General features: G+C 36.9%; 3 protein-coding genes and 1 non-coding gene across 4 annotated transcripts; 2 read left to right on the top strand and 2 right to left on the bottom strand.

Annotated features, from left to right (window-relative positions):
• Positions 1-438: 438 nt before the first annotated feature.
• Aspvir_009305 (ribonuclease III domain-containing protein) lies at positions 439-959 on the top strand (the record flags this gene model as incomplete). The annotated part of the gene is made up of 2 exons (XM_043272452.1): positions 439-670; positions 724-959. 2 exons carry the CDS (start codon positions 439-441, stop codon positions 957-959), a joined length of 468 nt encoding a protein of 155 aa, XP_043128387.1.
• Positions 960-1,816: 857 nt separating this feature from the next.
• Positions 1,817-2,432, bottom strand: aspf34 (cell wall protein PhiA; the record flags this gene model as incomplete). The annotated part of the gene is made up of 2 exons (XM_043272451.1): positions 1,817-2,073; positions 2,135-2,432. 2 exons carry the CDS (start codon positions 2,430-2,432, stop codon positions 1,817-1,819), a joined length of 555 nt encoding a protein of 184 aa, XP_043128386.1.
• Positions 2,433-6,472: 4,040 nt separating this feature from the next.
• On the top strand, positions 6,473-6,544 carry Aspvir_009303. Its single transcript has one exon. It is a non-coding gene; the product is annotated as a tRNA-Arg (tRNA).
• Positions 6,545-6,878: 334 nt separating this feature from the next.
• Aspvir_009302 (zinc finger MYND domain-containing protein) lies at positions 6,879-7,634 on the bottom strand (the record flags this gene model as incomplete). Its single annotated transcript, XM_043272450.1, has 1 exon — positions 6,879-7,634. The coding sequence occupies one exon, from the start codon at positions 7,632-7,634 to the stop codon at positions 6,879-6,881; it is 756 nt and encodes a 251-aa protein (XP_043128385.1).
• Between the last annotated feature and the right edge of the window lie 6,580 nt (positions 7,635-14,214).

Below are 14,214 nucleotides of genomic sequence, written 5' to 3'. Positions count from 1 at the left end.
TTACAGAGGACGTATAAAATGGTTGACTCTTCTGCGTATAGTGGGCCGACTTTTTGTTCCGCGGTCATATTGCAGAACTCACTTCCATCGAGCTTGTTCACTACCTACTATTCCTATTACGCTAAAGATCGTGTCTAGACGCCTTCGGGTTGAGTGGTTTTACGGTTTACAGAGCCATGGCATAGCCAATCGACAACCGCCTGCATCATGAAGGCGATACGCCTTGGAGTATGCCTGGTATTGCGGCGCAGCGTCTGCCGCAGTTCTTACATCACACAGGACTATAGAAGAGGCGTAGATAAATAGGTATCCATTCCCCTCTTTTTTCCATCTTCTCTTGCTTCATCTTTCATCTTATGTGCCCCTACTTCTCTTTTCAACACTCACCATTCTAATCCGCGTCATCCAATACACGATTACATTTTCCATTCATCAACCATGGCCATGTCTCACATGTCGCTTGACGAAAGGGCTGAGTCCGTCGAGGATATTATCTATTACGACTTCACCAATCGTGCAATCCTCTACGAAGCTCTCGGTAGTGCCGGCGCGCTTGCCATGCCCGGACTAGCATATCGTTCCGACGGCAATAAGGACCTAGCGCAAATCGGCGATGCGGTCCTGCGGCTGATTCTCGTGATGGACGGCTACGAAGCCAAAGCCGGTCGAGGCTAGTTGCCCCTCACAAATGTTCCTGAGATGGACCACTGACCGAATCACCAGGCTATATCAACCAGGTAGTCTCGTCGGTGGGCAGCAACCCCCATCTCGCACAGACGGGCTCCAAAGCTGGACTGGAGAATCTCATTCTCATCAATCCGTCTCAGGCCAGTGTGTCCCCGGGCGTGATGGCTCAAACCGTGGAGGCTATCCTTGGCGCCGTCTATCTCGATAGCGGGATGGATGTCCAGGCTGTCCGAGCTGTCATGGCCATCCTGAACCTAGGATGGCCAGTGTGAATTTATCTCTGCGCGTGAACGAAGCGAATACGAGTTTACGTGACTCGATATCTGTTACTTACCGCAAGGGCACCCAAGGGCCTCCTCGCGCGGGACCGGCACCGGATTGCCCGATGGCTTGGATAGCTTTCCAGGACCAGGCCAAGTACTCTCTCAGTAGAGCTTGGGATCCTTTTGGCTGTCCATGCACGCTGTAATCCGCTGCTGGCCCTGTACGAGGGGGCCTTCGGATGCCCTTGCGGTCCTGGAACGTCTGAGAGTCATGAAAGGCGTTATTCGCTGTGGCGGGTTAACAGGCCTACTGACAGACGTGATACGGTGTTGTTGTGTGCGAAGGGAGACAACCTATTGGGGATGCAGAGTGATCGAGTGTCGAGTGTGCAAGTAGCTGATAGTTGTAGGAGCTTTCGCTTAATGGAATGATGGCTCTCCCGAAATTATACCCATTTGCAATACTTTGTAGCGTATTGACAGGCTCAGCATCAAACATGCCGACGGTAACAGCGGTAGGCACACTATTTATGCGTAGTAATAGGGGCATGTGGTAGCGCTTCCATAGCTGATTGGCGTTAAGGCATCTCACATGATCATTTCAGAACCTACAACAGGAGAGCATCCTCTTCAGTATCTTATCCTTGAGAAAGTTATAATAATGGAATTTCAGGAGTTTTTCTGGCTGATGCACCAAACATATGTTTTATATTTCAAATAGTGATATTATATACTGTAAAAGGAGTGATATAGCCAGGAAAACACTGGACTCGATTAAGAGCTGCAACAGTAACAGAGATTAAAAGCAACGCTCAAATCAAATGACTGTATATGAGTAGACCGCAAGACCCAGCTCACGTTCTCATCTACTGGGTGTAAACACAGCTGTTAGGGTTGGCAACATCCTCGACGCGAGCAGCGATGCCGACGCAGTCCTTGTTGCCGGCGGGGTTGGCAACACCGGCAGCCCAGATGCTCCAGGCACCGTCGATGCTGTTGGGGCAGGCGATCAGGTCATTGCCGGCAAACTGGAGGTGGTTCTGGTCGTTGATGGCCCAGCCCTTGCGCTCGGAGTTCTTGGGGGCGGGCTGAGGGCCGGTGGTGTAGCCGATCTTACCCTGGCCTGTAGAGTTCCTGTCAGTTTCTGCTTTTTTCCACGTTTTGAGTGTGTGGACGTGACTTACCCATGCCGGAGCGGTCGACGAAGATCTCCTGGGGGGTAGCAGAGGCGGCATAGAGGTACAGGGAACCGTCGTCGATGTAGAAAGTGGCGCTCTTCTCGTTGGGGCGGTCACAGGTGGCGTTCTGGGAGTTGAGGCCAGCGAAGATGCTGCTCTTGGCAGCGTTAAAGGACTGATACTGGACGGCACTGCCAGGGTGGATGGAGACGACGCCAAAGTACTTGTTGGTAGGGGCAGAGCAGGCGGCGGCGGAGGCAGTGGCAGCGGCCGAAGCGGCGAGGATGAAGCTCTTGATCTGCATTTTATGTGGTTTGTAGAGTGTTTGAGTGATTGATTTATTGTTGATGATGAATGTCAGAGAGACAAGGGTAGCATTGAGCCTTTTATACCTTCAAGGAGATCCTCGACATCCGAGCGTTTCCATGCCCAGGATACGAAGATACGAAGGCAGTGACTGCGCCAACACCGCCAAGCAACTGTCTAAGACATGCAGCCTAATTCCGCGCTGGAGATGTGGTCATACCTTCCGTGCTCCATTAACCAATGACTATATTTGGTTCTTCAGATGGCTTCAATAGTGGGTCCCCAGTTAATCTAGTTGCTATGGGTCTCTGGTCCTTAATGAGCATATCTATACTCTGTTATTATTGTCATTTTATCCTGACATACAATCTCACGTCCTAGAACAAAACACACAAAATATGACTGTTACACCTTGAAGACAGTTTTCCATCACTTTTACTACCTAAATCCCGCAAGGCAATGGCATGATTGACGTTTATAGTAGTGGCAATACATTGCAGACCCTTCTATTCAGTAACTCCACATGTTTCTCCGAGCTCCCCACAATAGGAGAATCGGACCCAATCAGAGGCCATGGAACTGATTGCCCTTAAGACATCGGTTTTGGGGTTGGAACGGGACTACCGCGAGATGCCCTAGGCCCCTAAGTGGTGGCTAATGCCCACTCCTGCCCAAGCGGCGGCGCGATTAATAGATTAGAAGTTTCCTCGTCCCCAGAAATCGATCACTGCGAAAACTGTGGAATAGACTTGGTGCTGGGACAGGTCTGATATTAAACTTGAATACCGGGCCACAGTGCTACACCGCCACTCCCTAAAGATAGGGTTTAGTAGAATTTCCAATGTTCTACCGAGGCGTTCCCGGAGAGTGAGACATCCTACTGGTCCTAGCTATCCAACGCGTTGATCATCAGCCATAGTCTTGGACCTCAACATAACGTCAGTACCGGAAATATTGACTAAAAGTATTCTAGAGAATCAGAATGTCTCTAATCTCATTATTTACATGATAGTTATGTCAGTTCAACGTTCTCTCCGGCAATACTGCGGTATGCTGTCTTAGCTGTCTTACACGTCACAACCTGGTGCATATGCCACAAGAGGAAAAAGTACTAGGCAATCCTGAAGAAATTGTACAGAGTACTCGTTGATCATACTGGCTTTAAGAGAGCTAGCGATTCTGGGCGACAAAACGCATCCATTTTCGACTTTCAGGTGCAACAACATTTCGCCCTAACGGTGGCTACCTGGACAGCTGCAAAACTGCGCAAAGAGATCTAGTTTTTTTGTCTCGGAAGGTGTCTTAAAGACAGTACTTATGCTGTAACTGCAGAAAACGTGCCTATAGCTGTGCTTTTACTATAAATACCAGCGGCAGACCGAAAGGCTAATTTGCACGTGGCGATAGCCCGCCTAATAGTCGTGCTCAGTAGGACATCCGTAGAGGCCGGGAGAAGCACCGAGACGCCGGTGTTGGTCATACCTTGAAGAACTTGACTTTCTGGTCGCTGTATCACCAGTTGTGGCTTTATCAACTCTTGTTGCAGTCCTTTGGCGATTCAGTCCTCTGGGGATGAATTATCTGTACATCCATTGACTGCAGATCCTCCCCTATATATTATCATAAAGAAATAACAGTGGATACTGCTTAATAGTTACTTAATAATCACTTAATAATCAGCTTTTGTTCGCGAAATTGACTCTTTGGGTTTAGCCTTTATGCCTCTTATTTCAGGCCTTAATTTTGTATTTTCCTACCACCTTTCTAAGGCCCCTAAAGGTCCTACCTCCTGAGAATTAGATATTGATACTAGATAATGATTTGATAATTTGATGATTTGATATCCCTACTAGATAAGAATTCAATATTAATAATACAGTTAATACTAGATAATAGATGGCATTTGATATCCCTACTAGATAATAACTTAATATCCCTGTAATATAAGAATTTAATATTAATATCTCTCTACTAGATGATAATTTAATATTAATACTACATAATGATTTGATTTCCCTACTAGAGAATTCATGTTACCTAAGGTGAGGGCCGTAGGTCCGAACCACAGTGAACTCTGCCCAAGACCCCAAGTGTAATTCAGCGTAGCCGAAGCTGGAGCGAGCAGAGCGAGCGCTAGCCAGCTTGTTCCCTTTCTGACAACGCAACAAAATTCTTCTTGCTCTCTTCACTCCTAGGTCCATTTCGTAAGGCATTCCTACAACCAATGTTGCCTCTCGATCACTCTGGAGAGCCATTCACGACAGATGCCTGTGTCTATTTCGCACAGAGATTTGAGGGAATGAATGTGTACTTATTATAACAGGACGTTATCTCTACGAAAGTGAGGTGTTACCTCTACGCAATCTCACTATCCGAAGATCCGAGATGGCTCACCGTACATATGGAAAAGCTCACGGTTCTTCAGGCTCAGCTGCTGTCCTGGTTACCTGTGATGGGCAGCCATCCGCGAGTTTTCAGATACCACACGGAGAAGATACATTCTCTGCTCTCGTCTCATAGTCATATCGTCCTCAATAATATGACCGAGTCTAATCCCCAGCGCAGCTATTTCACCTTGAGGGTATCAGATTCTTCGTATGAATCTGTCAAATCGACGTAAGAGGGTACCGGTGCTCCAGGTTTGTTGCGACCCTGCATTGTCTGCTACTATAGTGTATCAATTGTACTATGTTCAATGTTACTAATAGATGGAGGTGCATAGGTTCTTTCCACTGCGTCTAGATATAAGACCACGCCATCTCCGCCGTGCTTTGATCGCAACCGACGACCTTATAGCCAGTGGCCAAACTGCAAGCTATAGATTTGGAGGATCTTTGACCGTGTAGGTACCATGATGTATACTTGAGTCTGCTTCTGTTGCTTTGTACCTCGGCAGCACTTTACCACTCAGAGCCATGATACAATATGGGATTTTCTACTTTCCATACTCACCGCTGCTGGCTTTCCCATAAGATTTTTTATCCCTTCACTGGGTGCTTTTTCTAATGTTGCTGCCATGTCAAAAATTTATCAGCACCTACCGCTCTTCTTGAATCTGGCTCTTCTAGTAGAGTTAAGAAGAACTCACTCCTATAGAGTAATTCAGTCATTGACCATCTCAAAGACTCGTTCTTCAAAGGGCCTTTGATTCCTCCCATCATACTATTGCATATCTGTCTGAATATGAAGGAGTGAGGTGACGCTGCCAGGAGGCTACACAATTGCATTATTCAAGCGAGGCACCGCAACCAATCGATTTCCTAACCACCTTTAGACGATCAGGTTGAGACGGAGACGCGGTGGCCTACTTAAAAAGTTTCATGTGCCTTCAATCGCGGCATGTAAGCCAAACCCTGAGATAACCAGACTGCAACTGAAGTTTCGAGGAATTATATCGTAAACGCCAATGGCTGTAGAGATAGGGCCGCAATGCGTGGACTCGGGTCGCACACATGTCCCAGAATATGCAAACGAGATGCGATATGTACTACCTTAATGCTGATATTCTAACTAAACAGTCATATTGTGTAACCAGTTTAAAATCATGAGTAGCATCGAACCCTCCAGGCCGGTGACTAGAAAGTATGTGTTCATATTTTTTGGAGAGCTGCCCCAGATCCTATTCGACCTTTGAAGGTGCCGACTACAGGAATCTTGGAACCCTCGAATTACTTGATAGTTTGAGCGGTCTCCTTGTGGTATGTTACATCGTCAGCCTGGTTTGCCAGTGTGTGGTTTATCTGGAACGACAGCTCAGCTGTTGTTGATCTTGTTTTTTTTTTGTTTCAGGTACGACAAAATATATATTTTCCAAACAACATTGGTATACTAAGGTGCATAGTCATGCAAACTGAAAATCACGGTTGAGGATCAGAATCTGATAAAAATTAAGAATTCAAGGCACTGCTATTTGAATAAACAATGCAAGTTCATGTTAATGAAGACCAAGTAGGTAGAAAATATTCTGAACAAAGGTCATGAGGGTGCAGTGCTCTCCTTCAGGACATGTAGCAAAACAGGGACCAGCCACTTCAACAAGGCCTGCTGGCCCAATGGTAAGGCGCTTGACTACGAATCAAGAGATTGCAGGTTCGAGCCCTGCGTAGGTCATTTTTTTTTTTTTTTTTTTTTTTCACCCCACCCTTTGCGATTCCGCCACCAGAAAGGTGGGTATTCTAACTAGAACTAGACTAAAATTCACTAGTCACGCTGGCACTATTTCTAAGTTCCAAACTTCCAATACTCAACGCCTTTTTTCCGTCAGTGCTCAGAAAATGTGATAAGGATTCCACATTGTCATGCTGATCGCAAGCAGCGCAGTCAGAGAAGGAAAGCAACAACAGGTTCGACGTGCCAATAAACATTCGTCGGTTGGAGGCCGTCGAAGTAAATGTCTGCAAACCACGTACTGATTGGGCAGCCCCTCCACAGCTACAACGCCCCATCAATTTCTTAAAAGGTCGCGGAAGTCCAGGTGAGAGGAGACAATGCCGCTTCCGCCCTCGATGTCCATCTGCATCTTCATCATAGCAGCCCCTTTCTGCCCACCGGGTCCAGTTCCAAGCACCTGCTCGCCAAACATGCGCAGCTGCATCGGCATCAAATGGTTTCCGTAATGCTCGACAACGTCGTGCTTCTCCACCGCATATCCAAGATCGCTCCAGTTTGCGGAATCCGTGCCGTACCGGACGCATTCCTCCGCTTTGGCTGGGGTCCACCACCTCGGAAGGAGATCGGGTTTGCGTTCAACGCGCTTCAGGAAGCGGCGGAAGCCAGCGCGTCCGCCATCAGTCGCCCCGCCATAGATGCTATCCGCGTCAATATCCCCGGTGAACGTGTAGTCGTCGTCTAGCCGGAGACGATAGGTGTCGATTAGTAACTTGTAGGTATCCTTTTCGGTGCGGTCATGGAGCCAGGTCTTTGCGTGGAGGCGATGAAACGGCTTCAGGAAGTCGATCTCTAGGGCTTTGCTGGATTGGGTGGCGTTGGTGTCAGTCGCGGCCTGGCTGCCGGAGTCTGTGTTTGCCTGAGCATTGCTGGCGCAGACTTTCTTGTGAGTTTTCCAGTCGGCTTTCTGGCAATCGCGGGAGCAGTAGACGGCCGATTTGCAGCGGGAGCAGTTCCTCAAGGGAGCACTTTCGGATTCTGCCTTTTTGCAGCTCTGGCATTTGCGTGGCTCGGTGGGATTGGAGTCAGACATGATTTGTGACTGTAGTATGTTCAGTGAGGATCTTGTAGAGGACAAGATTGGACCTTTCTGCTGCTCGATGATGGAAAACTTGAAGGAGGAGATGGTTATGGGAAAGTTTCTGGTAGATAGAAGGAAGGCGTAGAGTAGCGGTGAACGAGACTCTTTTACTACTTAAAGTTCCAGCATGTTGATTTCCGCAGGTAGAGAATGATCAATGTATTCACTGCAGGTGATTCGAGCAGCGGTGTACCTGGTTGGAATACAATTGTTATGGTACGATGGAAGACTCGGATCTTTCGTCATGATCCTAGTAGGAAGTCTACACGGAACCCGTTCATGGCACCAGACAAACCCTATTATGCTGTGGAAGTAACTGATCTGCATCTAGAACAGGAACCGAATCAAAACAAGCCAAACACATCAAGAATTGAAGCCAAAAAATAAATAAATAAATAAATAAATAAAAATGTTCATGCTCACCCACGCCAGCGTCTGTCTCTGCCGCTTTGCCACCTACGTTCCAGCGCCTTCAGGTGAATATTCAAATACCTGAATATTTTACAATTAACTACTAAGAAGCCACATTTTGACAAAGGCACACAATGGCACCCATGAACGGAACCTGGACGAATATCTCAGGCTATATATGTATATGTCGGCTGTTTGTCCCCTCAATTTCTATATATTGGGAGAACTTGCCAACTCAACAAGTAGAATGCTGAGGAGGAGGGATCATATAACCACCCGTAGAAGCACCACTGCAATAGAAGAATCCCAGAAAGCCTGACGCATCTCTTATAGTACATACTAGCTGGGCGCTTGAAACAACAGTATGTCTTCTAGCACCACTCCTTTACAGTCAATCTGAACCACATCTTTGCCATCGTTGCCTGGACATCAAACATGCTGCCTCCTTTTGTGTCATTGACCATCATAAATCAACTTGACCCTTAACTCATTTTTCAGACCGCATGGGTCTGACATCCACGGCCCGTCCCTCGAATGGGGCGAGACTAGACTGGCTGTGGGGTGGATATGGGTTGATCCATAAGGGGTTCAACCCAACCTATATAGGTTTAGGGAAACCCATGACCTTAGTTATCTACCTTCTAATCTATATAGATTAGATTGTGGGTAATCTCTTTTACCTATAAGTAGTATATAATTTTAAACTATATTACTTTTAGTAGGTGGAATAATCTCCTATTAAGAGAATATTATAAATATTATAGATAAACTATAATCTAAAAACCTATTAATCTTATTACTAATATATACTAATAGCTTATTAACTTCTATACTACTATACTATAATTACTACTATACTAGTTTCTATTACTATACTAAATATTAGGGCTTCTTAGTATAAATCCTATTACTATTAATATAATCTAAAAGGTATTTACTTTATATATAAAAATTTTATTATAATATATAACTTAATTATTATACTATAATCTCTTATTAAGAGATTATTATATATAAGCTACTTAGAAGTTATAAACTTATAAATTATAAGTATAACTATATAAGCTAGTAGATTAGTATTTCTCTAAATACTAAGGCCTAGTAGTATAGGGTAGAAATAAGAGAATCTATATCTTATTAAAAACTAAGTAGTTTAATATTAAATATATATACTTTTCTTAATAAATCTATTACTTATATAAATAATATAGTTCCCTATAGTATTTTATAGCCTAGATAATACCTAAATATCCCTAGGAACTTAATAAGTAGGATATATCTAGCCTACTTATAGAGATATTACTAAGAGATAGAAAAAATATACTACTCTCTATACTTATATAATAATAATAATTAGTCTAGTAATATAGGCTTAATTTTTACTATTTAGAAGACTTATATTTAATCTACTAATAACTTCTTTTTATCTACTTATTTAATAAAAAATAATTTTTAATTTAATATTCTATCTAAATAATATAATTAATATACCTTAAAAGAAGAAAGTATTATACTATATAAGAATAGCTTCCCTTTAGATTATATAAATTCTAGATAATATATAGATAAAAATATTATATTTTACTATTATTAAGAGATAATAAAGATATATATAAATAATATATATAAATAGCCTAATAATATAATGCCTTCATAAACTAGAGCTATTCTAAATTAAAATAATATAAACTAATAAAGGCTATATTAAGAATCTCTTAATAAGAGATCTAAATTACTTAATATATTTTATATAAAGAATATAGTATACTTAGTATATAAAATATTTATAGCAGCATCTAATAATAGTATTTATATAAAACTCTTAATAAGAGAATACTTACTAAGTAACTATATTATATTATAGTTATATAACTTATTAAATATTAAACTTTCTTTATTTATTTACCTATTATCCTATTCAAATTAATTAAGTATAATATAAAGAAAAGCTAATTTTATTTAAGAATATTTACTATTAAATATTACTAATAGGAAGGTTATATAGTAGTAGTATTAAATTATTAATAAGAATACTTCTTAGCCTTACAGAACCTCTTCTTCTTTATATTCTTTAATTTCATAAAATTATAATTTTTTTAATCTTTTAATTAGTTATAGTATTTAATTATTATATTCCCCTTTTTCTTATTACTAAGTTCTCTTATTACTAGAATCTTATTTAATCTCTTATTAAGAGAATTAAATCATTAATATACTGGGATATTCATCATCATTAAGGACATGGAGTCTTCAAAGAGTATAAGGGTAGGAGATAGGCCAGCAGCCACCCTATATATATCTTCTTTACTTTAAGGGATTCTAGCTATCTTTTATATTTTAACCTAAGCTAAGAATAAATATAAGGTCTAACTAACTATATAAATAGTAATATTAGTTACTAGATATCATTACACCCCTAATATAGCTTCCCTAAAGCTATATACCTACTATTAATATCATATCCTCCCCTACTTAAATTAAACTTTATCTATAGAGTTCTTAGTTAGCACCTATCAGCATGACCATATAAATATAACTATTACTAAGAGATATTAGATTCTAAATCTAGTATTTAGATATTATTATTTCTTTATTAATAATCTATAGAATTAACTAAATCATTCTTTATACTATTATTTTAAAATCACTATAGTAGTAGCTAAGTATATTCTTTATTTAATATATAAGAGGTATAATTAGATTACCTTACTTAGTAATATTAATAAGTAAGTTACCTAAGTAATTAATAATCCTTAAGCACTATATAAAGAATTATAGTAAATATTATTATTTATATATATATATAAATAATTAAATTAATAAAGGTAGAATTAACTAATAAATATAGATAAATAAGTAAGTATTTACTACTAATATATATAACCTAGATATAAATACCCCTAACTTTTCTTACTTAATATATAAGATATTTTATAACTAAACCTTAATATTAAATCCCCTAGCTTAGCTTTTATTTATTTAGATTAATAGACTTTTATAGTCTCTCCTCTTTATAAAGTATATTTACCTTCTATAGCTCCTTAGTTATTATACTCTTATTTCTAATTTAAAGATACTTATTCCTAATTATTATAGTACTATTAAGTAGGTAATAGAGAAGTACTTTTTCCTATTAATAAAGTAAGATAGATCCTATATTACCCTTCTAGATATAGTATATAATATTAAATAATCTTATAGTAAGAGTAGTAAATCTTTAACTAAGCTAATTATTAACCTATCTTAATAATTAGCTATTATTCTCTATTAGTAAGGTATCACTATAGGTCCTAGCTATAAGTAATATATAGACTCTAGTATATTTCTTAAATATATTATATCTCCTAAGTATAATTTAAATAGTATAACTTAAGCCTTATTTTAAGGTACTTATATAAATTACCTATAGTATAGAAAAGATTTAAATTATAAATTCTACCTAGATTATAGTAAGTAGTAGAATTCTAGAGATAATATATAAGTTTTTTATTTTAAACTTTTTACTAATAGTTACTTATTTATATAGGATAATTCTATAAGCTAGTAATCTACTAAAGATTTAGAATAATAGTCCTACCTTATAAGATATACCTCTAAATAAAACTATTAATATATCTATTAAATAATAATTAAATACTTTATATTAGACTCCTTCTAAGCTTATTATTAAATCTAGCTTAAGTTATTATAGTTATTACTCCTCTTTTTTTATAAGTAAAGCTATTCTACCTATACCTAATACTAACCTAAAATATTAGACTAGATTAAGTTAATTAAGTAGTCCTAAAAAGAATTCTATTCCTATATTAAGTACTTATTATTATTATACTACTATAAAGAAAGCTTAGACTAAGATAGTATACTCTAATCTCCTAATCTTTCTAATACTAGGTAGTAGTCCCCTAATCTTAGATATTACTCTAACTTTAAGTACTATAGATTTCTTTATTTCTAGTATAGATTTTACTATAGAAGCTATTACTACTAATTCTTACTTAAATCTATTTTAGCCTAACCCTATCTTTTCTAGTCTTAGTAATCTAAAAGATAAATATTATCTTACTTTAAATAGAGTATCTCTAATTCTCTTTAAGAAATATTATCTTAACTATTCTTTTAATAGTACTATTCTCTCTTAGCCTATATTAATATCTAACTTTAAAGACTTTATTATACTTTAAATAGTTTAGAAGAATCTTACTTATTTTTCTAAGCTTATTAATAGAAAAATTTTAAAGCTTAAAGAAGCTCTTTACCCTAATAAAATAAATAATAATAATAAAGAACTTAATCTAAAGAATAAGATATATTAGAATAAGTAACTTACTAGTCTTACTAGTCTTTAAGATAGAGGTAGAGGCTAAGGTAGTTAAGTATTACTTCTATTAAGAAAGCTAATAAAGTTAAAGAAGCCTAGAAGATTTCTTTATTTAGCTATTTTCTTTTATATTTAGCTATTTTTAAGTAGTTTTAACTCTAATTAAATAGGTCTTTTCTCTTCTATCTAAATATTCTTATAATACTAGATAACTTATCCTTCTCTAATTACTCCTAATAAGTTAGAACTATTATTATAAATAGTCTATTAAAGTCTATATCTCTTCTATTAGTATTCTATTAGATTTAATTATTCTTTAATAAATTATATAGTATTCCCCTATTTAACTTATTATCTAAAGAAGTTAAGTTAATTTTACTCTAGTTACTTTTTAGAGTTAACTTCTTTAAATAGTATATAGGGTAGCTAGTTCCTATTAGTATATTATTAATATATTCTTAAATCTTTATTTATTAAATATATTACTTTATTAAGATACCCTCCTCTACCTACTTTAAATATACTTTTAAATATTCAGTAGATTCCTAATCCTTTTAAGTTATTTTTAAAAATTTATTATATAAGAATAAGGGTTCTTTAACCTCTTTAAGTATCTTATATACTTTAATTAATATATAAAGTAATAATCCTACCTTCTATAGTTATTATATTAGTATAGCTAATATCTATAGTTTCTCTAGCTTACTATTAAAATTAGCTTCTACTAATTATTAGCTATTAATTAAGTTCTCTACTATATATCTATTAGGTTCCAAAATAGTATATATACTAAGTAGGTATAATTATTTAATCTTATATAGACTAAATTATTTATATTAGAACTTCTAAGGGGATTTATTCTAAATAAGGACCTATTAATCTTTTATAAGATAAGATTCTCTTATATTACTATCTTAAATTAAGTTCTATTTAATTATATATGCTAATAGCTTCTTATTAACTAGGGATTATATATAGTTAATATATTATAATTAAGTTTTAATATCTTAGGTAGTTAGTTAATTAGTTTATAGATGGCTAGGTAGTAATAGATATATACTATAGAGAAGGTAGAATAGTAATAGCTTTATCTAGGTATAGATATATACTTATATAGTAAAGATAGCTAGAGATAGATATTTATTTTATAGATATATTAGTTTACCTATAAGATATTTTATTAATATCTTACCTAGCAAGCTATTCATGTTTTTATTCTTACTATTAGTTCTAGGATAGTTTAGAGTTATTATATAATATTTTACCTTAAGAATCTTAAGGTATACTACTATAACTTAGGATAGAAGGTTTAAATTATTATTTAAGAGTAGTTCCTTAAATACTCTATAATTAATAAAGATATCTTTATAGAGAAAATAGGCTAATATATCCTTTTTTATATTAGGTATAGCTTTTACTATAACCTAACTAGTTATATAATTAATAGCTATAATAATTTATTAATTACTATTTAATATTATAGGTAGATACCTAATAAGATTAATTCCCTAATATTTAAATAGATAAATACCCTTCTTTACTAAATACTATATAGCTTTATATTTAAGATTTAGTCTTAAAGGCTTTACTATTTAATAATTTAGATAGCTCTTAGTAATATCTTAGATATCTTTTTATATTATAGGCTACTAGGTATAGGTATAAATTACTTTAAGTAAGGCTAGATAGGTTAGATAGCTAAACTAGTTATAAAGCTATAATATAAAGTCCTTTTAAAAGAGAATTTTAAGATATAGTATTTTAATATCTTTATTAATATAATATAGTTAATTAATAGGTTAT

Source organism: Aspergillus viridinutans, assembly GCF_018404265.1.
Source record: "Aspergillus viridinutans IFM 47045 DNA, scaffold_8, whole genome shotgun sequence".
Taxonomy (NCBI): Eukaryota; Fungi; Ascomycota; class Eurotiomycetes; order Eurotiales; family Aspergillaceae; genus Aspergillus; species Aspergillus viridinutans.
This window is presented reverse-complemented; position numbering and strand designations above follow the sequence as displayed.